At 37.6% G+C, this 27995-nt stretch overlaps 1 protein-coding gene and 1 long non-coding RNA gene across 5 annotated transcripts in view; one reads left to right on the top strand and one right to left on the bottom strand.

Moving 5' to 3' along the window:
- The window catches only part of arl5a (ARF like GTPase 5A), a 33949-nt gene extending 10738 nt beyond the window's left edge, over positions 1 to 23211 (top strand). For 2 of the 4 annotated variants that reach the window (XM_043694192.2, XM_087989316.1), the window contains 4 exons: positions 2279 to 2426; positions 6806 to 6889; positions 14284 to 14435; positions 14884 to 23211. In XM_043694192.2, the coding sequence (XP_043550127.1) occupies positions 2279 to 2426; positions 6806 to 6889; positions 14284 to 14435; positions 14884 to 14932 (433 nt within the window). In that variant the 3' untranslated portion in view covers positions 14933 to 23211. Of the gene's footprint in view, positions 1 to 2278; positions 2427 to 6805; positions 6890 to 14283; positions 14440 to 14883 lie in introns of those variants that run through there. The other 2 variants (XR_015757725.1, XM_087989315.1) reach the window with 2 other exon arrangements.
- LOC122551755 (uncharacterized) overlaps positions 13487 to 27995 on the bottom strand; it is a 41992-nt gene continuing 27483 nt past the window's right edge. Inside the window, exon 5 of the long non-coding RNA XR_015757726.1 lies at positions 13487 to 13609. This is a non-coding gene — a long non-coding RNA (uncharacterized LOC122551755). The remainder of the gene's footprint in view (positions 13610 to 27995) is intronic.

Below are 27995 nucleotides of genomic sequence, written 5' to 3'. Positions count from 1 at the left end.
ATGCCACTTTTCAACCAATTGATTCACTGCATGTGATGTCAAGGAATAGCTGAAGGTATTGGTACTACAAAAGGGTCATGAGAGCAATCTGGCAATAGTACTGATGACTTGTGCCCCAGAACTTGCATGCCCTGGACTCAGCCATTCTAGTACAGCTACAACAGCAATGTGGAAGTTCTGCTAATACATCTTGATTACAAAAAGCGCAACAAATAAAAGCCAACTAATTACTGCATGGTCAGTCCACACTTCACTTTCAACCATCAGTAAATTGATGTTGTCCACAGTACTATAAAGCAGTGGCCAAAGAATAACCTGCTCGCTGATTTGCTGGAGAACTTAGCAGGTTTGACAACATCTGTGGAGAGAAAGCAGAGTTAATGTTTTGAGTCCAGTTACTTTTGATCAAGTTACTGGATTCAAAACGTTAACTCTGCTTCTTTCCCACAGATGCTGCCCGATGTGCTGAGTTTCTCCAGAAATTTCTGTTCTTATTTCACATAACCTGCATTTGCAGTTCTTTGTTTTATTTCACTTATTCTCATTTTGGTTTCTGCCTAGACCATTCAACTCCTGATTTCATTGCAGCCTTGGTCCAAATATGCACAAAAGGGTTAAAAGTCCAGAAGTAATATGGGAGTGACTGTCTCGATAACGAGGTAGCATTTAATCAGGTGTGGCTAAAGGAACCTGAAAAGAATTGGAGTCAATGGGATTCTGGTAAACCCCACTAGTTGGAATCATACCTAGCACACAGCAAGATGGTTTTGGTAGTTGAAGATCAATCATCTCTTCAGGTATTCCTCAGGATTCCTCTTTAGCCCAAACATCTTCAGATGCTTTCTTAAATGACCTTCCCTTAATCATAAGGTCTGACGTGGCAAAGTTTGCTACTGATTGCATAACGTTCAGAACCATTCGCAACTCCTCAGGCAATGAAACAGCCCATGTCTATGAGCAGTTTGACCTGGATAACATCAAGGCTTAGACTGATAAGTGGTAAATTACATTCATGCCACATGAGTGCCTATAATAATTTCCAATAGACATCATCCCTTTAAGTTCAATGGCACTACCAATGCTGAATCCTTCATTATCAACATTGAGGTCACCATTCAGCAGAAATGGAACTGGACTATCTATATAAAGTATTGTTACCTACAAGATCAGGTTAAAGGCTGTGAATTATGTGGCAAGTAACTTGCCTCCTATCCACAATCTATAAATGCAAATCAGGAGTGTAATTGAATACACTCCATCAATGTCCAAGGAGCTTGACACCATTCTGGAAAAAGCAGCCTGCCTGATTGGCATACTATTCACCTTCAAAGTTCTCACCCATTGAGACATAGTGGCAGCAGTGTGTTCCATTTGTAAGACAATGACGTACTCATGAAGGCTTTTCGATAGCATGCTCCAACCTCGTGACCTGTACCAACGAGGAGAAGGAGGGCTGTAGATGCGTGCGAACATCACTGTTCAAGTCCCCTCCAAGCCACACTCCATCCTGACTTGGAGCTATGTTGTTGTTCCTTCACAATCGCTGGTCAAAATCCTGGAACTCTGTAACACTACTGTTGGTTTACCAACACTCAGCAGTTCAAGAAGGCAGCTCACCTCTGCCTTCTCCAGAGTGGTTAGGGATGGATAGTAAATGCTGATCTAACCACATCTCAATAACAAATAAAGAAAAATCAAATGGACAACTTTTTTTAAAAAATTCACTCGTGGGCGAGGGGATCTCTGCCTGGCCAGCATTTATTGTCCATCCCTAGTTTCCTATGAGAAGGTAATGATGAACTTGGTGAAGTTTCCATATGCTGTAAATTGATGCCCAATGCCCTTGAGGGAATTCCAGAAGTTTAACCTAATGACAATTAAGGAGCAGCTATATATTTCCAAGTCAGGATGGTGAGCGAAGAGAACTTGCAGGTGGTGATGTTGCCATTTATGTGCTGCCCTTGTCTTTCAAGACGGAAGTGGTCATGGGTTTGGAAGGTGCTGTCTAAGAATCTTTGGTGAATTTCTGCAGTGCATCTTCTAGATAGTACACACTCCCACTAGTGAGCATCAGTGGTGGAAGGAGTGGGTGCTTATGGACGTGGTGCCAATCAAGCAGGCTGCTTTGTCCTGGATGGTGTTAAGATTCTTGAGTGTTGTTGGAGCTGCATGCATTCAGATAAGTGGAGAGTATCACCCATCACACTTCTGACTTGTGTATCTTTTTAAAGATTGTCAGGTTTCTTGCTTATTTGTCATGGTGTATTTTTCTTTCCAGTTCCATGAATGAAGTTGTACATACATCACCTACAATAGGCAGCAACGTAGAAGAGATAGTGGTGAATAATACACATTTCCTCATGTGGGATATCGGAGGTCAGGAGTCATTGCGTTCATCGTGGAATACCTATTATACTAATACAGAGGTGAGATTCAATTTGGGGCTTTTTACTGATATATCAACCCAAAAACATCTTGTGTAGTCTGATGTTCTTTGATTGTATATTCTGTGAATTTTATTAAAGTTGTGCATTCAGATGACCTCAAACCTTTTTAAGGTAATGAAGCCATTGTTAGTCCAATGTGTCTGCTAAGAATATGGGAAAGTTATCTTAAATAAATCTGTCTTTCTGTTGTCTCCTTATTATGCTTTTGCCTCATATTCCAACCCAATAAATCATCCAGATCTCATTCTTGTGTTATCTGTCCTATTCTGGGACCATTTAGTATAGATTCAGATTGTAGTTAATTCCCTTACTTATTAATATCATCTTGCACTATTCTACATTAATAACAATTTTTTTTCTTGATCAGTCTTGCATTCCAAACTATCCAGATCTCTTAGTTGATTTGTTTCCTTCGTATTGTGTACATTTTCAAACAAAGCTAGTTGGGGAAATACATTGCAAGCAGAATTCAAAGGAATATTCACAGATTAAATGAAAGGGCATGAATGTGACAGGGGATAGAATGTGGGAAAATTTGGAATAATCCACTTTGGCAACTGTAAAAAAGCAGATCAAATTCTTTTTTTCAAAACAAAAAGGTAAAAGATGTGCACAGGTTGGTAGGCAAACACAAAATTTAACATGCAGGTACAGCAAGAAGTTAGGAAGGCAATTGCCATGAAAGCCTTTATTGCAAGAAGACTGGAGTATAACAGTAAGGGAATTTGGATGCATTTATGTAGGGCTTTGGTGAAATCATATCTAGAGTTGAGTGGACAGTTTTGGCCAACTTACCTAAATGAAGATATATATGCTTTTATCTTCCACTCGTAGTTTATAGTGGGTCTTAAAAGAAGAGCTTTTACTCATTCCATCCAATATTTGCCTCTTTGAAAAAAATCTAGGGAAACAGATGAAACAAAGTTTCACTATGTAATCAAACCTGTATATCAAACATCTACCTTGCTCTGAACAATTGCTGTCTAGATTCGAGTGGTGCTGGAAAAGCACAGCAGCATCGGAGGAGCAGGAAACTTGACGCTTCGGGCAATTCTGAACAATTGCTATCCACTTTGTTTTAAATATCTCTCATCAATTTCTTTTCCTTCTTCCTGTTTGTTTGTTTTAATGCTTTTCTGTCCTTGTTGGCTTAAATTCTCCCCATTACCTTATGAGCCATTTTATAAAGACATTAAATATATGAGGACAGACTTTTGAGGCGAAGTATGACTTCTAGATTCATAAGAGTTTTATAGCATAGAAAGGAAACATCTGTCCAACTCACCCATTCTAATCAGACATCCCAATCAGACCTAGTCCTATTTGCTTGTCTTTGGCCCAAAACCCTCTCAACCCTTCCTATTTATATGCCCATTCAGATGCCTTTTAAATATTGTAATTGTAACTGGCTCCACCACTTTCTCTGGCAGCTAATTCCGTAAACTCACCATTCTCTGTCTGAAACGTTGCCCTTGAGGTCCTTTTTAAATTTTTCCACTCTCGCATCATACCTATGCCCTCTAGTTTTGGACTCCCCTACTCTAGGAAAAACACCCTGACTATTCACCCTATCCATGCCCTTCATGATTTTATAAATCTGTATAAGGCCACCCCTCAGGCCAGGGGAAAGAATGCCGCAGTCTATTCAGCCTCTCCTGATAGTTGAAACCCTCCAATCCCAGCAACATCATTGAAAATCCTTTCTGCACCCTATCAAGAATAACAACACCATTCCTATAGAAGGTTGACTAGAATTATACGCAGTATTCCAAAAATGGCCTCACCAGTGTCTTATACGCCCACAACATGACATCCTAACTCGTCTATTCAATGTTATGAACAATGAAGGTAAGCATGCCAAATGCTGCCTTCACCACCCTGCGACTCCATTTTCCAGGAACTATGCACCTGCACCTTTAGGTCCCTTGGTTCAGCAACACTCTCCAAGACCCTACCATTAAATGTATAATGCCTTGGTTTGTTTTGCCAAACTGCAACACCTCACGTTTATCTAAATTAAAATGTATCTGCCACTCCTTGGCCTATCTGATCAATGTCCCATTGTATTCTGAAATAATCTTTTTCACTATCCACTAGACCACCAATTCTAATGTCATCTGCAAACTTGCTAACTGTACCTCCTAAATTCACATATAAATTATTGGTGACTTGAACCCAAATGTTCTGGTCCAGAGGTAGATACACTATCACTGCACCAAAACAGCCCTTACAAAGATGCAGTTTCTCATCCTCCTTGAAATCAGGTGTAATTTACCCCAAATGGTTCTGGTTTTACATATTTTTTTCAGTTAGCGATGATATTCCATCTAAGATCACACCTATTTGTGCCTTCAGCATTGCTTGTCATATTTTCTGTAGATAATTTCTAATCAACTTGGTCAGAGATAGTAATACACATCTCTGTACATGAACCCGAACTTACTGGTCCAGAACTAAGGATAGGAATGAGGACCCAAACATGACAACTACAACAGACCCTTTCCTACTATCTTCATCTGTGAAGAATCTGCCATCATCACTAGCAATCCAATTCACATGAACCTTCACAAATGGCATAGCCTCCAGGGTTTGCCCCAGAGTTTCCAGAATAAGTAATAAGACAGAGTATGGAAACAGTCAGGAATCAGCTTAAGGCACAGCTGATAAAGGGACAACTATGAGAAGGTGGGTGGGAGAGGCAGTCAATGCAGGACTGATGGTTTTTACATAACAGGAAGGCTGCTGAAGGATTTGGGCATGCTTGCAAGTGGGCAAAGAAATGACAGGTGGAATACAATGCGGCCAAGTGTGAGAAAAGCTTTGGTAGGAAGAATAGAGGCATAGACTTATTTTCTAAATCGGGAAAGGCTTCAGAAATCCAAAGCGCGAGAGAAACTTAGGACTCCTAGTTCAGAATTCTTTTGTTTAACATGCAGGTTAGTTTGATAGTTAGGAAGGCAAATGCAATGTTAGCATTCATTTCAAGAGGACTAGATTACAAAAACAGATGTACTGCTCAGGCTCTGGTCAGACCGCATTTGGAATATTGTGAGCAGTTTTGGGCCCTGTATCTAAAGAAAGATGTGCTGGCATTGGAGGGGGTCCAAAAGAGATTTACAAGAATGATCCTGGGATGGAGGACTTGTCACTTGAGGAACAGTTGAAGACTCTGGTTCTGTACTTGGAGTTTGGAAAGGTGAGGGGGTGATCCTACTGAAACTTCTATTCTGAGAGTGGCCTGGATGTGGAGAAGATGTTTTCAGTAGTTGGAGAAACTAGGACCCAGGGGCAAAACCTCAGGGTGTAGGAACTACTCTTTTTAGAACTGAGATGAGGAAGTTATTCAGCTAGAGGGTTGTGACTGTATGGAACTCATTGCTTCAGGGGGCTGTGGAAGTTATTGAAGTATTTAAGACAGAGATAGATACGTTCTTGATTAGTAATGGGATCAAGAGTTAGAGGGAGAAGGTGGGAGAATGGGATTGAGAAACATCAGCCATGATCAAATGGTAGAGCAGATTTTGAGCTGAATGGCCTAATTCTGCTCCTATATCTTATGATTACAATTTATCATGATTTGAAAGCCTAGCTATTACAGTAACCTTTTGGTTGTGTCTTTGACTCATCTAATCTGCTTCTCACTCAATTGGATACGTGGAATAAACATTTTAGTTTGTTAAATCCTAATCCTATCATATTTTATCTTAAATTAATTGGTAGAAGTATTAATTCCCAGCTGGAAATCAGCCAGACATACAGCTGACCCATTAAGAAATTTGATTCTAAAATAGAAATTGTTGGAGAAACTCAGCAGTATCAGTACCTCGAGTGGCAGCATCTGTGGAGAGAAAATAAAATTAATGTTTTGAGATCAGTGACCCATCACTGAAATTTGACTTTCTGGGCAGTTTTTAAATGTCTTACTCTGCATTTAACATGTAACCACCAGCCAAGCTGCACAGTAGTGCAATAAGATTTTCCATGCTGTCAGTTAAATGTACTTGTTTTATTTATTTATGGGATGTGGGTGTTGCTGGCTGGCCAGCATTTATTGCCTGTCCCTGATTACCCTTGGTGTTGTTGTTGAGAGTTTACCCTTGCTATGAAAATAAAACATTAATCACCAATATAATTCATGTTTTTTGGAGGATTGACCCATTCACTTGATTTGGGTATGAATTAAAAATCTCACCCTTTCTGAGTTAGTCCTTTGCAGACTCAGAAGCTTCAGAACTTAGCTTTGTATACTTGCAAGATCTGCCCTAAGCTGGGTTCTACAGTTGGTTTTATAAGTAGTGTAATTATATTGTAAAGAAAAATCAATGCATTCATTTTTGCTCTTAATTAATGTGTTTCAGTTTGTAATCGTGGTTGTAGACAGTATGGACAGGGAGAGGATAGCAATAACCAGAGATGAGCTTTACAAAATGTTGGCGCACGAGGTAAGGAAGCATTTTGATTATCTGTTTAAACTGTCCAATTTTTCTTAAGTTCCTTATTTGAATTGTAGATTGCTTGGAAATAGTAAAGAAAGTAAATTAAACATTCCTCCACTATCACATAGAAATGCCTTATTTTTTGATACATTTTTCTATGTAATAATGCCTGAAACTGTCAATACATATGAGAGTGTTTTTAATATCAGTTATGGAAATAACATATTATTAAAGGAGTCCAAGCACTTCGCAATTCAATGTATTTCCCTTGTTCAGTCTTCTCTGGTTATTTACTGAATGTTGAATTTGTTTATTATTTAAAGCAGTAAAATGTCCAGTTTAGAATTGTTCCCCAATTTGGTCTGAAGGTCATAATTGGAATGGATTATATACATCTCTCTTTATGCAATGAAAGTAATATGTCTTCATTCTGAAATTGCGCTCCATCTACAGATAGAACGTTTTTTTTCCATCTGATTATTTCTTTCTTGTTCCCTTTAAGTGTTTCTCAAAAAGCATTTTTCTAACTTTTAAATTTGCATTCATCTGTCTGTGAGTCTTGCACTCTCAAAACATCCATTGTGTCACATGCAAAAGTGTTGCATTAGAAAGTGTCCTCAGTTTCTGTCTGTCACCCATACAAATTCATATGTAGTTGAAATGAGGCTTTGTCACTATAATTTGACATTTATTTGACTAAATGCAAATGAATCTAAAGATATTTGATTCAGTTAATGTTTAGTAGTGAGAAATAAGCAAGCAGTAGCAAATAGCAATCAAGTCCCTAAATTCCCTCAATCCACATACCAGGAGCAACCTACTGTAAACTAAGTTACTCAACTTGTACCCCCACTAATGTTTTAGATGGGCCTGAGCTTTGATCATCTGCCATATTGGATATTTTGTGTATGTTTATTAATATTATCAGGGTGTCATGTTCTCTTGATTTCATTCTTAAAAGCCCAATTTCAAGTCCAGGTTTTCATCAAATCAATGACACAGAAGGGCAGTTCAAAAGAAGAGGGTATTTGAGTTGTTTACCATGAACACCAGACTGGAGAGGATCAGAAATTGAGGAATTTTGTTTTGAATAACATGGGTGAGACCTCTCTATGCCAGAGCTTGTAAAGATTTCTGTCTCAATGAAGAGATAAAAATTGTATCTTTATGTGGGGGAAGAGGAAGTGAATGTGAAGATCATAGTACAGAATTGGTTGAGGGAGGGTGACCGAAAGTGAAAATAAAATTGTCGAAAATAAGCTGCAAAGGTAGCGATCCTATGAAAAGGAAATGTTTGTCACAGAAAATTGGTTCTGTTGGAATAGAATTGATACTATTGGTAATTAACTATCTTTCCTATGATGATTATAAATGTAACCTCTTCCTTACAGGAATTTCTTTAATCTTGTATTAGTTCCTCAGGATGTCCTAAGGTGCTTCATGACCAGTCACTATAGTGTCAGTAAACATAGCTGTCAATTTTTAAGTTCTGAGATCTCTGAAACAGCAGCTGAAATGAATGACTGATTGAAAAATGAATATTTATTGCATTCATCTGATACTACTTTGGCAATTCTGTTCACATTTTATTTTGATTAATTTTGTCCCAGAATGACAGCATTCCCTTCGTGCAACATTCAAAGCAAACCAAGTTCCTGCACTGTTCTCTAATCCAGAAGTGGACCTTAATCTACAGGCTTTTCACTCTTCTGAATATTAGCTGATACAGCCCATTATTTAAATTATAATTCATATTTTTAGCTCAAAGTTGCTTTATTTAGCCAATTGGGAGTTCAGTTTTTTTTTTGTTCAGAGGAGAAATTATTAGGAAAGCACAAGACTGAAATATGGAGAGAAGTGTTAAGTGTGGAAATTACTAATTGTATACGAATCTATATATGATTTGGAGATGCCGGTGTTGGATTGGGGTGTACAAAGTTAAAAATCACACAACACCAAGTTATAGTCCAACAGTTTAATTGGAAGTGCTTCTAATTAAACCTGTTGGACTATAACTTGGTGTTGTGTGATTTTTAACTTTGAATCTATATAAGTTTGTTGCTTTGGCATGGATTATCTGGATCCTAAAATACACTGAACTCGCTCCAGCCTTAAATAGGTGTTGGCATTAATAAGTCTTATTTTAATAGTTATAAATAGTATTAGATTTTAACATGTACCCCTGAAGGCTCAAGGTTACAAATAAGGGTTGTTCTGCAGTTTTATCTTTTTAATGGGGGGCGGGGAGAGAATAGGACAGAATTTGGGAAGGTTGCAACTTCATGCTGTTTGGAAGCCATAATTCAAATGCTCATGAGATGTTAAGTCTTGAGCCACTGGTTTTTATTTCATCCCTGAACATGGTCTTGAATACAAGGTTTTAACTTTTTAACATGCACCTTTTGGATTGACACTGCACCTTGGTCGTATTGCTTTTAATTAATTTGATTGTTTGATACCTCCATCTCATAGTTTGTTTCCATGATGTACATCTCTATGACTCTTCATTGGCTTGGGTAATTCAAAAAAAGAGAGTGTGGTTGAAATAAATGTGTTAACTGTTCTTCAAAAACTCACTGAGAAGAAAATTAGATTTGCACCATCATGGGAGATAACCCAGATTTTATCTTTGAATGTCAAAAGAATGTCATGGGTTCAACCTGATGGTTATTGATGTAGTTGATCTTTGGATTCAGTTAAAGGCTAACTTTATTATGATTCTGTGAAAATCAAAAATCTGAACAGCAGCCTACAGCTGTTTTCTTAATTTATTAAAGCAGCACATGGTCCTTGATGGATTTTGCTTCTCATGTCCAACCTTAGATGCGATTCCATAATTGAATATTCACTACAAAATCCTGAGTGTGCAAGAATTGTACTAACAACCTGTTCAGGATCATCACTCGGGCTAATTATGTGACACATTTGTACATACGCGAAGTGGCGTATATGAATATACAGGGTCTTGCTCTTTGCAGACGGAACATGTACATGCCCTGTGCCTGTTTGAGTGTAACAAAGGGGTGATTTCCATTCTCTGGTTCATTAGTTAAGGCATTGCTTTGAGAAATCAGTCACTCTGCCTTGTTTAAAATTTAAACAAATCATGGCTGTTAACTGCCAACCATCATTAACTGATGCATACTCAAGGCAAAACTTCCACCAGTCACAGTTCACTTGCCAACCAAACAGTCATACTCTGAATATAAATGTTATTTTCCCTTTATTTTTGGTATTTCTTGTGAATGGTCCTGTTGAATGCATGATGATAAAGATGTTGAAAAGGTATAGTTTTTTAAAAACTCTTGTCATGAAAACTGCTACATTATTTTTTAGATGTTCGATCCTTTGGCTGCCTCCTATCTTTGAAAAACATATTAGTATCCTCCCACTGTACCAGCCATCATGCTTTCTTTAACGTATATGATCAAAGCAATTCACGAAGGGTACTGCTGTTTTTGAAGCTCTTGATACATGGGAAATTGTTGTCACATAAAATGATGTAGAAATTATACTGGAAGCAGTTTATTTAATCTGAATAATTCACATTGGTGCTTAACTTCCATATGAGCTGTCATTCAGCTGAATAGCCCTTTTGTTTTAAAAAGACTTGTCATATACCTTAAAATGTGATGTGTGTGCCTTATTTTCAAATCCTCAGTTACTGGAAAATGCCTTTCTATGTAATAGAACAAAGAACTGCACTTGCTGGAGACCAGAAGCAAACAAGTATAGAAATTCTAGAGAAACTCAGCATGCAGCGAGAGAAACAAAAGTTAATGCTTCAAGTCCTGTGACTCTTCTGAAGAAAGGTTACTAGACTCGAAACGTGAACAGTTTCCTCTCCACAAATGCTGCCAAACCTGCTGAATTTCTCTAGCATTTTCTGTTTTTTGTCTATTTCTGTTTATTGTGTCCACACTTGCACAGTTTCAGAGTTTTTCCTTGTGCTGACTCCAACTTTCATTCTCTGTAAAGAGCCCCATTTTTTCTATGTATTTCTGCACACACTGCAGTAATCCAAGTGAACTTGTACTGAACCTATACATTAGCTTCAACATTCTTGTAGTGCAAAAATATATACAACATGCCAGCTATGATCTTAAGCTTTATATGCATGCATATTGCAATTCATTTTTATTTTCTATAACTTTGAATAAATCATTGCGCTTGAAAGCACATACATAATCTGTTAAAGAACAAGAGATTGTTAAAAAGTAAAGTTGCCATAGTCTTCAGACCATAGGGCCATGCACTCATTAAAGAGACCAACTAGTGTTGGTCCTGATTAAACCAACTCATTAAACCAACTAGTGTTGGTTTAGACTGAGGGTCACCACACCACACCTCCGGCGTGGGTAGTGGTTGAGAAGGAGAGTCCTCCGTGGTAACCTTAGCTGATATGTGAATTGAACACATGCTATTGGCATTGCATTTTAATTCAACATGCCTCTTGAATGAAGATTTTATTTTTGTGTACTTGGATGAATATCCAGGTGTCCATGTATGTATTATCCCCCAACAAAGTTTTTATTGATTCATAACATGTAGGTATCATTGGTTGGGCCTGAGTTTACTGTCCATTTATGGTTGCTCTTGAAGTGTAGGTGCTGAGCTGTTTTCTTGAACTGCTATAGTTCACTTTATTTAGGTCCACCCATGATGCTGTTGGGAGGGAGTTCCTGAGTTTTGACTGAACAAAATTGAAGGAATAATATTTCCGAGTCAGGACGGCGAATGGCTTGAAGGGAAAAATGCAGGTGGTGGTGTTCCTATGTATTTGTTGCCTTTGTCCTTCTAGATGATAGTAATCGTAGGTTTGGAAGATACTGTCATAGGAGTCTTAGTGAATTTCTGTGCATTTGTAGATGGTAAAAATGCTGTTGCTGGTGAGGGAGTGAATGTGGTTGTGATGCCAGTCAAGGAGGCTGCTTTGCTCTGAATAGTTCCAAGCTTGTTGTGTTGTTGGGGCTGCATTCATCTAGTCTAGTGGGAAATATTGTATCACACTTGTGCCTTGCAGATGGTAGACAGTGTTTGAAGAGTCAGGAGATGTTCTGAGTTGCTCACTGCCGGGTTCCTAGACTCTGACCTTCTCTCATAGCTGCAGAATCAAATGACGAATTGAGTTCAGTTTCTGGTTAATGGTAATTCCCATGATATTATTAATGGGGATTCAGTGATGATATTACCATTGAATGGCAAAGGTGATGGTTTGATTCTTTTTTGCTTAAGGTAATCATTACCTGACACTTAGCTAATGTTGGAATTTTTTTGCCCAAGTTTGGAGATGGTCCAGGTCTTACTGCAACAGTCCAAACATAACTTCTGAGGAGTCATGAATGATGCTGAACATTGTGTATCAGTGAGCTAATATGAAAGAAATCAGTCTTTCTGACCATGTGATGGAGTGAATGTCATTGATGCAACAGCTATAAGAGCAGATGATATAATAGGCTTTCTCTATGTTAAAATGTTTTTATGCAAGTTGGTAGTTTGGTCAGACATTTAGTATTGAACTTAATGTGGATTTGATTCTAGGCATTCATTTTGAGAATACGACCTTACTCAGCCACACCATTTTGCTATTTTACATCTGCAGTTCTGATGTAAAGACGAACTTTTGAATATATGAATAGACGTTCTACGATCAGTATTAAAATATTGAGAAAATAAAAGTTAAAAATCACACAACACCAGGTTATAGTCCAACAGGTTTAATTGGAAGAACTAGGTTTCGGAGCACCGCTCCTTCATCAGGTGATTGTGGAGGACACAATTGTAAGACACAGAATTTATCGCAAAAATTTACAGTGTGATGTAACTGAAATTATATGTTGAAAAATATCTTGTTTGTTCGTTGAGTCTTTCATCTGTTCGAACACCATGATTGTTTCACTTCTTTCATGTGTAAATCACAAAACTTTTGTTTTAAAAGTTGCATTCTCAGGTTAACTGTAACAATTGGTGTTAGCGAGACAATATGTTGAAGTTGTTAGCCCCATCTGTTCTCTGGCTGTGCCATGATGTTCAGACTGATTCTAATCTAAAAAGTGAGATAACAGAGTCTTACATGAATTCATGCAGTTTTTGAGCAAAGTACAATGTAACTCTGCAAGTACAAATTCACCCCACAAACGTATCTGTATGTGTGTGCACGTGGGTCTTTGTGTGTGTGTGTGTGTCTGTCTGGGTTGGGGGGTTGAGTGTGAGAGAGAGTGTGTGTGTGTGTGTGTGTGTCTGGGGTGGGGGGTTGTGAGTGTCTGAGAGAGAGAGTGTATATGTTTGTGCGTGAGTGTAGAGTGGTCTAAGTCTCTGAGAGGATGCATGTGGGAGTGTGTGTGTCTGTAAGGGTGTGTGAATGTGTGTGTGTGTGTGCATGTCTGTGTATACGTGTGTGATAGGAATGTCTGTGTGTGTGTGTGTATAGTGCAATGGTGGTCACCTGTAGTGTGACATGAACACAAGATCCCGGTTGAGCCCTCCCTTTGGGTACGGAATTTAGTTATCAGCCTCTGCTCGGCCACTTTTCGCTGCTGTCTGGCCTGAAGTCCGCCTTGGAGGATGGTCACCCGAAGGTTCGAGGTTGAATGTCCTGGACTGCTGAAGTGTTCCCCAACTGGGAGGGAACACTCCTGTCTGTTGATTGTTGTGCGGTGCCCATTCATCCGTTGCCATAGCCTTTGCTCGGTTTCCCCATTGTACCATGCCTCAGGGCATCCTTGCCTGCAACATATAAGATAGACAACATTGGCTGAGTCACATGAGTATCTGCCACATACATGGTGGCAGGTAATCATGTGACATCAGTTAACCTGAGAATGCAACTGTTTTAAAAAAAAAGTTTTGTGATTTACACATGAAAGAAGTGAAACTATCATGGTATTCGAACAGATGAAAGACTCAACAGACAATCAAGGTATTTTTCAACATATAATTTCAGTTACATTATACTGTGAATTTTTGCTATAAATTCTGTGTCTTACAATTGTGTCCTCCACAACCACCTGATGAAGGAGCGGCGCTCCAAAAGCTAGTGCTTCCAATTAAACTTGTTGGACTATAACTTGGTGTTGTGTGATTTTTAACTTTATACACCCCAGTCCAACACCGAAGTCTCCAAATCAAGAAAATACAATGTAGAGAATGTCTATAAAAGAATGAAACTACTTTTTTCTTCCCTTTGCCACATTGACATCTTGAAGCAACCAGTGTACTGTATTTCTTTCATATTAGCTTACATGTGATAGCCCAGAGTTTTAAGGAAAGTAGTTCACAATGCTTTTACTTCAGTCTTTATTGGGGTCTGTTCTTAAAAGTTAAAACTTGAAAATCAAGTCTGTAGAAATAACAAGATATACTGTTAAGAATAAAACAATATTTTGTGTTTTGCAATTCAGGATTTGAAGAAAGCAGGACTGCTGATCTTTGCCAACAAACAAGATGTTAAAGAATGCATGACTGTAGCTGAAATTTCTCAATACCTTAAATTGACCTCAATTAAAGACCATCAATGGCATATTCAAGCTTGTTGTGCTCTAACAGGAGAAGGGTGAGTGGTTAGAATTGTACTATTTCGGTGTTTTCTTTTATCTGCAAGCTTATATGACAGAATTAAAATCTAGGATTGGACATCATAGGCTATGGGCAACTGTTGGGAAATAGTATTAAGATAGATGGCTGTTTATTGCCCCACATCATGATGGGCAGAATGGCCTCTTTCAAAGTTGTAAAAAAAAATCTGTCTGATATCTGTTGACATTTTTAGTAGTGCTCAACTACTCTAAAGTAACTATTTGTAATCATTTCTTTATGGGGGTTAGCTATGGATAGGAGCTTGCTTTTTGCAGTATTCCTATGCATCTAGTTTGCTTTTTTGTTCAAGGTAGTGTGCATGTGCTTTCTGGGTGAGGGAAGAGAGGGGACTAACCTCAATTTATTTTTCTGTAATTAAGCATATTGAACTATATTTCTAGTAAGTGCTTTGTTTACCTTTGCAGGTTATGTCAGGGATTAGAATGGATGACATCAAGACTTAAAGTCAGATGACCTCCATGGATGAGGATGCATGGACCATTAATTTCTAAACTGTATATTTCTTCCAGCGCTAACAGCTCCATGCTTGCTGGATTTATTGGTATTTATTTTTTCGACTGAATAAAGTTTACTACTTTCACACTTGCTTCAAGTACAAGTTTGGAAAGACTTTCCTTAAGGATCAAGATTGAGTTCAAGACTCCAAATTCAATTGATCATTTGTAGCTTTTCTTTTAAAGATGGCTGTGATTAATTGACACATTTTTTTGGAACCAGCACATTCTGCTCAGGGTAGAGTTTTATAATATTTGGTAAGTATTCGGAGGGGAAGAAGTAAATTTGTATTTCAGCATCATCATATTAATTGCCATTTACTTTGTTAAATAAAAGAAACTATGATCTCAATGGAACACTGTTATAATGTTCACAGCTGGAATCAGCAAGTTCTGGCTAAGCTACCTGTTGCTGTTTTGATCTGGTTATGAATGACATTGCTATGCTGTGAAGAAACTCAAATATTATAGCCATTTTTGTTGTTTAAGTGAACAACAAGCAGAATGTTTTATATAATTTTCACTAAACTACATAGGAATGCTTTGGAAATGAATTGCATGATGTAAGAAAGATTAATACTAAAGCCACTAAAAATATTATCAATGTTTAACTGAGAAAAAGGTGTACAAGTAATTTGGTTTTAAATCCTCTTCTTGATTATTTACCTAAACACTACTTCACATATTAGTGCAATTATCATAGAGAATTTGGCAAATTTTTAATACTTTTGCATACCTTCATACTGAATATGACAGTTTAGCACAATGAAACTTTGATCCTGCAAAATTTGAAAATGCACTTCGGACTTGGTGATCTTGTTCTGTACTTTCTTCAAAGTGAAGATGTGCTTTTAGATTTTGAAATCAAATTTTTCTTTTAATAAAATCGGATTTGAAACTTGAGGATATCTGAACAATATTGAAACTGTCAAAGGTGGGATGAAAGTTAGTGTAATGTTTTAACCTGCTTTCTTATAGCTTTATTTGAATTCCCAGCAGAAGTTATTTTCTTGTAATTTAAAAACACTTGGCAATTTTGTGGTACCAGGTTGATTGGAATTGGTATAGAGAATATCCCTCGGGTCCCAATTATAATCTGATAGATCTTTTTTTAAAGTTGTATCAAGCTAGTACATAGCAACTAGGTATGAAATCAAGACTTGAAATTCACTACTTTTAGCATTTGTGGCCAATATAACTTTGCACAGAATCTTCTTTCAGGGCTTTGAATTGTGTGGAAGGCTGAGATGCTAAATTATGTGTAGTACTGAAAGATGTCAGTGACAAAGTGGAAAGATCAATCCCAAATGCCTGAACCCAGAAGTTTTGTGTTCTGTTTTGGCCTGGGTAGTGGGATGTTGTTATGATACATAGTTATTGAATAGGAAATCTTGTATTAAACTCTAAATGGAAATGTTGTTTCTAATATATACATATATTTGTATGTGGCGATTCTCCTGACTGATATGGGCAGATCTATTTTTCTGATCTGTAACTAGCATCCAAATTGCAATGTTGCGTATTTACTATATTATTTAAAAAAAAAACTTGTGCATATCTTCAAATTTCAGCACTAGAAGGAACAAGCACATTTTAAAGCAAATGCTTGTACTACAGGCTTATTTATTCTTCTCTCAAGTGTTCAATGCACATTTTATTAGATGAAAAATCTCCAGATTGGTAAGAAGACATTAAATGTAAAATGATCAGCCTTTCTTTGGTACCAGTACATTACTGATAATGGTTTATGGGATAACTATTCCAATTCACAGGGTGAGACTGATTTTTATTTTTTTTTCTACAATTATTTGTGAAACCAGTGATGTATATTGTGAATCTGACTTCGTGAAAGCAATCAATATGATGAGTAAAATTAGATTTCACCAACCCCGATATGCTATAATTTGTTTTACAGTACAGGTGAAAAATAATGTACCAATGACATTTTATTCATGTTGCACATTCAATATATATTTGTGGAAATGCAAGCTAATATTATGATTTTGACATCTGCATTCTGGTATCAATTTGAATTGAGTTTTCAAAATATTTGCTGCGTTGTAGTTTGATTTTCCTTTTTCTTGAGAGGTAGACAACACAATATAATACAGAGTAACCTTGATTATCCGAACAAGACTGGCAGGGAATATTTTGTTTGGATAACGTTTTTACAGGAGCATGACATCTTGTTTGGATAATCTGAAATTTGAATAATTGACATTTGGGTAATCGAGGCTGCCATGTATACAGTTATCAGTATTATTTTCATTGTGGATTTTGGAATCAGTCTGGCCTGTTAGCCAAACTGGATTTTGGTGGTAGGCACCCTTTCCTAAGGGATATAACTGAACCCGTTATGATGATCCAGCAGTTTCATGGTTGACAACCTTGCAGGGACCTACAATTCAATACTGATGCCTTCATACAAATTTGGAAGTCTGAATATGATTTTGCATGGAGTGTGCCTTTGTGCATGGGAAATTGTCTTGCTAACTTGACTGAATTCTTTGAAGAGGTGACAAAGAAGTTTGAAGGCAGAATAGTAGATGTTTTCTACATGGACTTCAGTAAAGTGTTCGACAAGGTTCCACATGGTAGACTGGATAGTAAGGCCAGATCACATGAGGGAGCTAGCCAATTGGAAGCAAAATTGGCTTGAAGGTGGAGACAGAGGGTGGTGATGGAGGGATGTTTTTCAGACTAGAGGCCTGTGACAAGTGGTGTGTCTCAAGGATCAGTGCTTTTTCGTTGTTTATGTAAATGATTTGGATGTGAATATAGGAGATATGGTTAGTAAGTTTGCAGATGACATCAAAATTGGTGGTCTAGTGGATAGTGAAAAAGATTGAGTACAATCGGACAGCGCTCAGGTGGGCAAGTGGGCCAAGGAGTGGCAGGTGGAGTTTAATTCAGATAAATATGAGGTGTTGTAATTTGGTAAACAAACTTGGCAGGACTTGTACACTCAATGGCAGGGCTCTGGGAGTGTTGCCAAACAGAGACCTGCAGGTGTAACTGTACACTGCCTGGAAAGTAGAGTCACAGGTAGATGAGGTGGTGCAGAACGCATTTAGCATGAAATTATAAGAGTTGGGATGTCATGTGGCTGTACAGGACATTAGGTGAGGCCACTTTTGGAATAATGCGTACAATTCTGGCTGCCCATCTATAGAAAGGATGTTGTTAAACTTGAGAGGGTGCAGAAAGGATTTACAAGGATGGTGCTGGGAGTAGAGGGTTTGAGTTAGAAGTAGAGGCTGAATAGGCTGGGGCTTATTTTCCATGGAGCATCGGAGGCTGAGGGGTGACCATATAGAGATTTATAGAATCATGGTGAGTAGCCTAGCTTTATTGCTTTGGTAGAGGAAGAGTCCAAAACTAGAGGACACAGTTTGGAATTACAGTGTGGAAACAGGCCATTTGGCCCAACAAATCCACATGGACCCTCCGAAGAATAACCTACCCAGACCCATTCCCCTACTTTATTACGGTACATTTACCTCTGACTAATGTGGATAACCTACATATTCCTGAACACTATGGGCAATTTAGCATGGCCTATTCACCTAACCTGCACATCTTTGGATTGTGGGAGGAAACTGGAGCACCTGGAGGAAAACCCATGCGCACATGGGGAGAATGCGCAAGCTCCACACACAGTTGCCAGAGACTGGAATTGAACCCAGGTCTCTGGAGCTGTGAGGCTGCAGTGCTAACCACTGAGTCACTGTGCTGCCATTTAAAGTGAGAGGGAAAGATTTAAAAAGGACCCGAGGGGTAACTTTTTTCACGCAAGGGGTGATGTGTGTATAGAATGAACTACCAAAAGAGGTGATGGAGCTACCAGTGGAAGTGGTGGAGGCTGGTACAATTACGACATTTAAAGGGTACATGGATCGGTGTATGAATACGAAGATTTCAGAGGGATATGGTCCAAATGCTGGCAAATGAGATATCTGGTCAGTGTGATTTGGACCAAAGGGTCTGTTTCCATGCTGTATGACTCCATAATTTCCATCATATTTTAATTACATGTTTGACTCGTTTTTAAATTGCAGAGAAGCCAGATTCCATTTTTGTGATTAACTGAACTAAATACTGTCCAACTGATATTGCGTGCTGTCAAAGTTTCAGATGATTTTTTCACTTCTTTCATCAGATGAGTGTCCCTCAGCATGTCTTTGATCTTCTGCTTCTGCACATACCCTAGGATAGATAACTTATTATGTAAGCTACACAATGTAAAAACAAGCCATTAATTCTATTCAGTCCAGGTGAATCACCTCCTTGCTTTCCACAACTAAACGTATCAACATAAATCTCATTTACTTCACCTTTGTATAGTTTCCACAGCTTAACCACTTAACCACAGCTATACTCTAGATCTATACCATTTAGCCATTTCCTGTGCTATATTGTTTTATATCATCTCCACTCCAGATTAAGAAGTCGATCTTAATTTTCTGACAACTGAACGCCATGTAAAAAATATAACATACAGTCCTGATGCTGCCACAGTTTTTAAAAGTTTAAACAATATTTGCTAATGTTAGATCAAAATGTTCTAAGAGAGTATGAATTTCAAATGGGTTAAACTTTCGCAACCTTCTGATTGGTGTTATCAACTAAGTCACTTATTTTAAAACAAAACCTGTTCACTTGTACTTCAAATGTACTGCCTTGAGAGTCTTTCAACAAATTGAATACTGTAACTTGTACAGAAAAGGTAGTTGTATTACATTCAATTTTTCTCTGCTAAATTAGTAATTTGACTAGATTGGAAAAATTTCACATCTAACATTACAGCACAATCCTTCTGCATTTTATAAGCTAGTTACTATCTAAGTCCTTGAATTTATCTTGCTGTGCTGGTACTGCAGATCAAGTTGGTAAACTCATGATTTATGTTAGGTCTGTGTTCAGTGTGGATGTTAGCTAGATTTTAATTAAGACTCCATTATTGAATTGTTTTTGGTAACATTCTGCAGAAAGTCATTAAAACTTTATTCATTGTTTTCAGCTCAGGAAAAGGAAAACATTAAAACAAAAGTCTGGAATCATTCCAGTGTACATTATTTTGATATGTGAATGAGGAAAAAAAAATCAAACTGAATTTTTTTTTAAAAAAAAGTAACCAAAAGTATTTTGTTCACATTTACTCTTTATCACTCGCTATCTCAAGTTTGTTTTATTTCAAAACATAGAAACTTACAAAAAGATGATGTGCCCATAAGGAAATGAATTTTTTTTGGAGGCATGGTTGGGTTATGTATTGGTTGGGGTAGAAATTTAGTTTTCCTGCATTCTGCCACTGAATCACCGGATATGATCTTGAAATTCAACTGACCTCAACCATAAGCAATCCAGTTGTTTTTTTTACGAGATTTACGAGTGGATTCAATAAATATGAATCTTCTAAACAATGGCACTTCTGACAATGTAGCACTATTTGAGTTAAATATCTCAGGTCCTGGAGAAAATGTGGAACTTGACTAAGGCATAGGTATTGCCAAGTGGCATTTAGAATGAAAATGTCTGTAGAAAATTGAGAGCGCAAAGAATATACTTAATATCATCTGACTTTTTGAGTCGCTGTATAATGTCAAAACAGAACCATTTTTCAGGCTGAAACACACAGCTGGCATTTAACACAGCCAATTATATATTGTAGACTAATCTGATTGGACAAATATATCTTGGTTGCCACATTGACAGATTGAATGAGGTAATGGTAAAGCTGCCATAATTTTGCCATAGGGCTGCTCTCTCAGTAGAGAGAGACGATTAGTGGTGATTCATCCTGACACTCACCATGCCTCAGGCAAGGGGAGAGTTTGAGCAAGAGAGTCATTCATGGTCACCTCAGCTGGCATGGGATTTGTCCTCAGTTTGAGTTACAAGCCACACTGTCTAGCCAACTGAGCTAAACGACCTCTTGAAAGATGTGAACAACTATATTTAATCTTTAGGGTTAATCTGTAAGGTGTTTGGAATCAGTACACATTTTTCTTTGCATAATGAGCTGAACACCTTGCTTCTTTCATGCAAATTTGAAGCTTCAGTTCCATTAGCATTTTACTATTTACACCTACATTTTTTTAAGCTCCTGAGGTGGCAACATTTACCAAAGCTTGATGATTGCTGTGTTGAACTGGAATGGATGCGTTTTGTGGGAAAGCAGTTTTGGAATCTTGAAAATTCTTGAGGTTTGAACATTACTGACAAGGCCAGCATTTGTATCTGATCCCTAATTGCCTTTGAATTGAATGGCTTGCTAGTGATGAGTTCTGACTGTGATAAGTTGAACAAAAAACATTTTGTATTATCGACCCTTTTGTATCTTTAGGCCTCCCCACCACATACTTCCTAAAACTAGAGAAAATGAAATATAAATCCAACTTGCAGCTAGGTTAAGCTATTCTAATAGATATAACTGTATCAACTGTATTTAAGACCTGCTCCACCATACTTTTAGGGCTCCATGTATGTAGATTACGAGGGTAAGGGGATTGTATTGACCCAAACGTTACCTCCATTCTGTCACTCCAAAGATGCTGCCTGACCTGCTGAGTATTTTTGACATTTTCTGTTTCTCGTTTACTGGACATGAGGTAGAAAGATTGGATCAATATTCTGCCTAATGTTTTTATAAAACATCTGCACTGTAGGTAATTCTTCGATTATCAGAAGATACAGTTTTTGTTTGCTTGTTTTGTAGAATCTGTCCAATGCATTGCACAGAGATCCAGAGGAAGATGTCTATCAGATGTTTAAATAATTTTCTGTAAATTACAAGAAATACCCTCAAATATTGCCTATGTAAATGTGTGTATTATCTACATGTAAGGATTGCACATGGTTAAACATGTGATAGACTTAACTATCTCAAAGTTTATTTTTACATTCTTTCTCGGTAAATGTCGCTTCTTTTGCATATACAAGTTCTGGGTATTTGAATAAAACCTAAAATGCTGTTGTAATGTAGATCATACTTTCTGTCCTGCAAGGGGTGCACCAGCTTTATATTTTTTAAGAAACAGAAAACACAAAGAAATCCTCCAAAAATTTCTCCACTTGTGTCCAGTGTGGGTATTCAATGCCTTTGTGGTCTTTTTTAAGTGTGGTTCAGTAAAGACACCTCTTATGAGACTTCAACAAAAAATGTAATTTAAAACTACTTCATAATAAGCATGAATGATTTCTGTTACTGTTTCTTGGTTTACAAATCACTTAAATGATGTCTCCTTTCAGATTGCCTACTGCAATCTTTCTACTATCTACTGTAACTGTTAAAGCTGTCGCATGCAAAACTAAGCTTAACTTCTGGCACAACCTGCTGAAACGTGCTGTATAACAGTTGGAAGGATGTACTAGCAAGCAAGCAATTGTGAACCACATATTTAACAATAAATACAAATTTAATGTAGTAAATGAGTCTAATTTGAACATACTTAACATGTTAAGTGTAACTTCTGATTCATTTGGATCCTAAAACTACAGAAGGAAGATTGCTGATATTTTAAAGTAAATTTATCAGTTTATTATCTAAGTGAATTCACTTTCTGACCGGTATTTGTTTCTTCTTAATAAGGGACCTCTTGTAGCCCCGCAGTTTCTCCCTGTCTGGAATGTACAAGAAGAGCCTGCAGTATGCAGTTCCTCTGTAGCAGGAATGTCAGCACACTACGAGCCAGTAGGGGGCATTATAGCCAAATCCAATTTCGCTGTCAGACATGCGTACAGTTTTAAACATGCCATTGTAATCAAGGGAAACTATGATAAAAATAGTTGAGGTCAAAATGGAGGTGGTAATCTGGTATATTTTAATCATGTAAGTAGCAAGAATTTAGTCTCTAAGCCATTTAGGTTGATCAAGTAAACTGAAACTAAGGAGCTTCATTCTAGCTACAATTTGAATTGTATGCTGTCAAAATTCAGTGGAGTTATGGTTAATTGCTTATTAGCAATCTATTTAATCACTCCTTTGGCAACACTGCCTGCAAATACTGTTGATTTGTGTAATACTTGTAATATTTGTGTAAGGGTGAATAATTTTGTGGGTACCTGGGAGTTTGTCCTCCAAGTGTTCCGTCTCTTAAAGACAAGCTCATTCTTTTAGCAAAACTGTACTGCCAGTAAATAGCTTTCTAATCTACTATCTGTTCTGTAAGTATTGTACTGTTAAATACTTCGATGTTTTTTTGCTTCTGTATTTTTTTCAATAAATATGAACTGGTATTTTTAGTCTGTATATTTTTCTGCCACTTTGACAAATATGGTAAACATCCCACATACTGAGTGTAAATTGTCACTATTTCTAATGCTGAATTAACACCAGAAAGCTAGCGTTATTTTATGTATATATTAGTGAGTTGGAGTTCTTTTTGTTAATGTGACTTCATTTTGAGGAATGCTTTGAATTGCTATATTGTTAGGTCTAAACTGAATTTACATACATTTCTAGTTTTGCTTTGAAGTACAATTTCAGGACAATTCTATAAATTTTCAATACTGAAATTGTGAAATTTCATAATCAGCAATCTGGAAATCTTTCTCTTACAGTATACTAAGACATCCCACTCAAGTAATTTAACTCATGTGATACGATATTGTAATACCAACAGCTAAGTGGTAGTACTACCAATAATTCCATAAGATGAATTAAGCTGAAACCAGCTTATAATTAAAAATTTGATTGATGATGTGTGGTATTTTTGACAGTATTCTTTAAAACATCAAAAGACAGTAGTCCTCATCTGTTTAACTTGGATAGTTAGAAGCATTAGCCTACACAATTAATTACGAATGTCTTGAATTGGACCTATTTCTTCTTAGTTACCTAACTAACCTTCAGTCATACATATTAAAACATTTAACTGTTTACTGCGTGCCCCTCCAATTAATTCAGTACATCTTAATCTGTGGATGAAGATGAAGTACAGTAATGTTAGTTTCAAGTACTAAGTGCTTTACTGCTTAGTTTGGAGTTGAACAAAAGGAATGATGAATTTCTTTCGTAAGGTAAAAGGTGCTTGTTGCAAAATAAAACTGTGTTCTTTGTTTAGTACCTTACATAATTGAGAGATCAGTTAGAGCAAATTTCATGTAGATATTAAGTTGTTATAAAAAGTACCTTGTTTCTAGAGGAAACTGCCTAAAAATGAAATATTTTCTGCAACAAGTTGCTTAAGCATGAACTATGAAAAACGAATTATGAAATGGGAGCAGAAGTAGACCATTCAGTTCCTCTAGTCTACGCCAGCATCCCATAAGATCAAGGCTGATCTGATTTTGTTATAAATTACCCATCTGCCCTCAAACTCATGATTTCCTTGCCTAACAGAAATCTATATACTTCTGACTTTAAAATGTTCAGTAAATCACAAGAGTAAACATCTTCCCATATTCACTTTAAGACCCTTCAGGATCTTGTATACTTCAATCAAGTCACCCCTCTTCTAAATTCCAGTGGAAACAAGACCAGTCTGTCCAACCTTTCTTGTAAGATAACTAATTTATTGTAATTCTCAATCTAGTAAAACTGAACTGCCTCAAATGTTACTCTGCAAGTCGCTCAGAAAATTATGATTTCTATTCCAAGAAAATAACTTGGTTATTTAAGTTGAGAAAAGGGAATCAGGCAAAGGTCCCTTATGTTTGGTTCACTAATAAAATCAATGCCAATCTTTCATCTGAACTTCCCTTTCAAGCAACTTCCTGATCAAGCATGAGTTCAATAGGTTTCAAAAATCTATTGATCCCAGCCCCGAACCTATTCCAAGCTTGTGCAACGCTCTAAAGCTGAGAATTATAAAGACTTGGGGAGCCCGCTGAAGAAATTTCTTACCTCAGTCTGAAAGGACAATCCTGGATCCTGAAATGATCCAGAGTTCTAGATTTCAAGTGGTGAAAATAGGTTTTCATAATCATAAGCTGTTCTGAAGGCTTACTGGCCTTAACTTCAATTCTGTTTTCTCTCCCCAGATGCTGCCAGACCTGCTGAGCTTCTCCAGCAATTTTTGTTTCAGATTTCCAGCACCTGCAGTTTTCATATTATTTTGTAATCTACTTTGTAAGATAGCCTCGTATTCTTTTGAACTTGAGAGTTGTACTGTTCAGTTACACACTGTTTCTAGGATGAGATTTTCCAATATTCAGTGAACAATCATAGCTTTTTTTCCATCCTTCCTTGGTTGTGGAGATCAAAACTAATTGGTCAATATGGACTCCCCAAAGTTCTGTATAATTGTGGAAAGACATACTAATTATTCTGCACAAAGCTCCTATCAATTTGATTCCTAATTGCTCCTTGTTTAATATGCATGCTAACTTGTTTCATGTAAAGAAAATTCAAATGTCTCTGAACACCAGCATTTAAATAGCTCTTCGTGATTAGAATCCAATAGGGAATTAGAAATCAAGAGTTCAGAAAAAGTGTTTCCCCAAAGAGTAGTAAGAATTGGAACTTGTAATCATTGGAAGTGGTTGAATTGGATAGTACAAATGTTTTAAGGAAAAGCCAAGTAGCAATGAAGGGGAGAATGAAATGGGTGGTTACACTGGTTGGTTACATGCATTAAAAATAGGAGAAAAGTTGAGTAAGCATCTTCATGCATGGTTGGGCCAAATGGCCTATTTGTGTTGCAATAGCCTACATAGTTTCTCATTCTTTTTCTATTTCTGCTACTTAAGTAATCTCACATTTCACTTCATTTCGGTTCTATGCATGAACTTAATGCCAATCAAGTTATAAATCTGGCTTTTGTTTTGGATACTGTTTGAGTTCTCTTCACAAGTTACTTAAACTTTTTAGTCAGTGATCGTGCATGGATTGCACTTGGTTTCCTTCATCTAATCTTTTTAAATAAAGCAAAGTTGCCATAGTTCAATAGGACTTCTCTCTCAGTAGACTGAGACCTTAGGGTCACCACACCTCAGATGTGGGGAGAGTTTGAGAAAGAGAATCCATCATGGTAACCTCAACCAGTGCAGGAATTGCTGTTGGCATCCCTTTCCATTGGCAAACCAGCATTCCAAACAATTCAGCTAACCAATCCCAATGTTTAAAATAGATTGTGAATAATTAAAGCCTTCTACCATGCTACTAGTAACAAACTGACAATGACCTGCTAATTCTTACATTCTCACATTAAATGTAATGGAAAGAAATGGTCCAGAGTACAGATATTCAAATCAAAATACTAGTATTACAAGTTAATAAGGTAATTAAAATAAGCAAACAGACCCAGCTTTGATTTCTCGATGGTTAGAACTGTAATACAGTAATGTGCTGAACTTGTGTAGAACCTTTGGTAGACTATAGTTAGAATGCTATGCACAAGTCTAGACATCCATTTGTTAGTTTTGCTATTATCCTTGAAAATACTTTGAGGTTATACCCAACAAAAAAGAGATGTGGCTTTTGGAAAAGTGAGAACTCCCTAACATCATAAAATAATTTGCTAAGGTAGATGAAAAGAGAGTACTTCCACTGGGGTGCTCCAAAATTAAAGGTTATACATTGCCAAAGAACAAAGAAAATTTACAGCTCAGGACAGGCCCTTCGGCCCTCCAGGCCTGAGCCGATCCAAATATACTGTCTAAAACTGTTGGTCAATTGCTAAGCATCTGTATCCCTCTGCTCCCCACCTACTCATGCATCTGTCCAGATGCATCTTAAATGAATCTATCATGCCTGCCTCTACCACCTCTGCTGGCATTGTGTTCCAAATGCCCACCAACCTCTGTGAAGTACTTGCTGGATGTATCCCCCTTAAACTTTCCACTTGTCACTTTGAAAGCATGACCTCTTGTTATTGAATCCTTCACCCTGGGAAAAAGCTAGTCTCTATCCACTCTCTCTATACCCTTCATGATTTTGTAAACCTCAATCAGGTCCCCCTTCAATCTCCTTTTTTCTAGTGAAAATAAACCTAACCTGCTCAACCACTCTTCATAGCTAGCACTTTCCATACCAGGTAACATCCTCGTAAACCTTCTCTGCACCCTCTCCAAAGCATCCACATCCTTTTGGTAATGTGGCGACCAGAACTGTACACAGTATTCTAACTGCGGCCGAACCAATGTCTTGTACAATTTTAACATGACTTGCCAACTCTTATACTCAATGCCCCGTCCGATGAAGGCAAGCATACTATATGCCTTCTTGACCACTCTATCCACCTGTGCAGCAACCTTCAGGGTACAATGGACCTGCAATCCCACATCTCTCTCTGCTCATCAACTTTTCCCAAGGCTCTTCCATTCATTGTATAATTCGCTGTAAAATTAGACTTGCCTAAATGCATCACCTCACATTTTTCTGGATTGAATGCCATCTGCCACTTTTTTGCCCAACTCTTCAGTCTATGTATATCCTCCTGTATTCTCTGACAGTCCCTTATGCTTTCTGCCACTCCACCAATCTTTGTGTTATCTGCAAACTTGCTGATCATACCAACGGTGCCCCCTTCTAGATCATTTATATATATTACAAACAACAGTGGCCCCAATACTGACCCCTATGGAACTCCACTGGTCACCTTTCTCCATTTCGAGAAATTCCCTTCAGCTACTACTCTGTCTCCTGTTGCTCAACCAGTTCTTTAACCACCTAGCTAGAACACCCTGCACATCATGTGACTTAACTTTCTCCATTAGTTACAATGGGGAACCTTATCAAACACCTTACTAAAGTCCATGTCTATGACATCAACAGCCCTTCCTTCATCTAACAACTTGGTCACTTCCTCGAAGAACTCTATCAACTTGGTAAGGCACGATCTCCCCTGCACAAAACCATGTCGCCCATCACCGATAAGCTCATTCCTTTCCAAATATCAATAGATCCTATCTCTCAGTACCCTCTCCAGCAACTTCCCTATCACCGATGTCAGGCCCACTGGTCTGTAGTTATCTGGAATATCCCTACTACCCTTCTTGTACAGGGGGACAACATGAGCAACCTTGCAGTCCTCCGGCACCTCATCTGTATTTAAGGATGCCACAAAGATCTGTCAGGG

The sequence above is a fragment of the Chiloscyllium plagiosum genome, unplaced genomic scaffold, assembly GCF_037043375.1.
Source record: "Chiloscyllium plagiosum isolate Xiang-an unplaced genomic scaffold, Cpla_swu_hap1 HiC_scaffold_7, whole genome shotgun sequence".
NCBI lineage: Eukaryota > Metazoa > Chordata > Chondrichthyes > Orectolobiformes > Hemiscylliidae > Chiloscyllium > Chiloscyllium plagiosum.
Note: the sequence above shows the minus strand (reverse complement) of the source record. Positions and strands in the feature narration are given on the sequence as shown.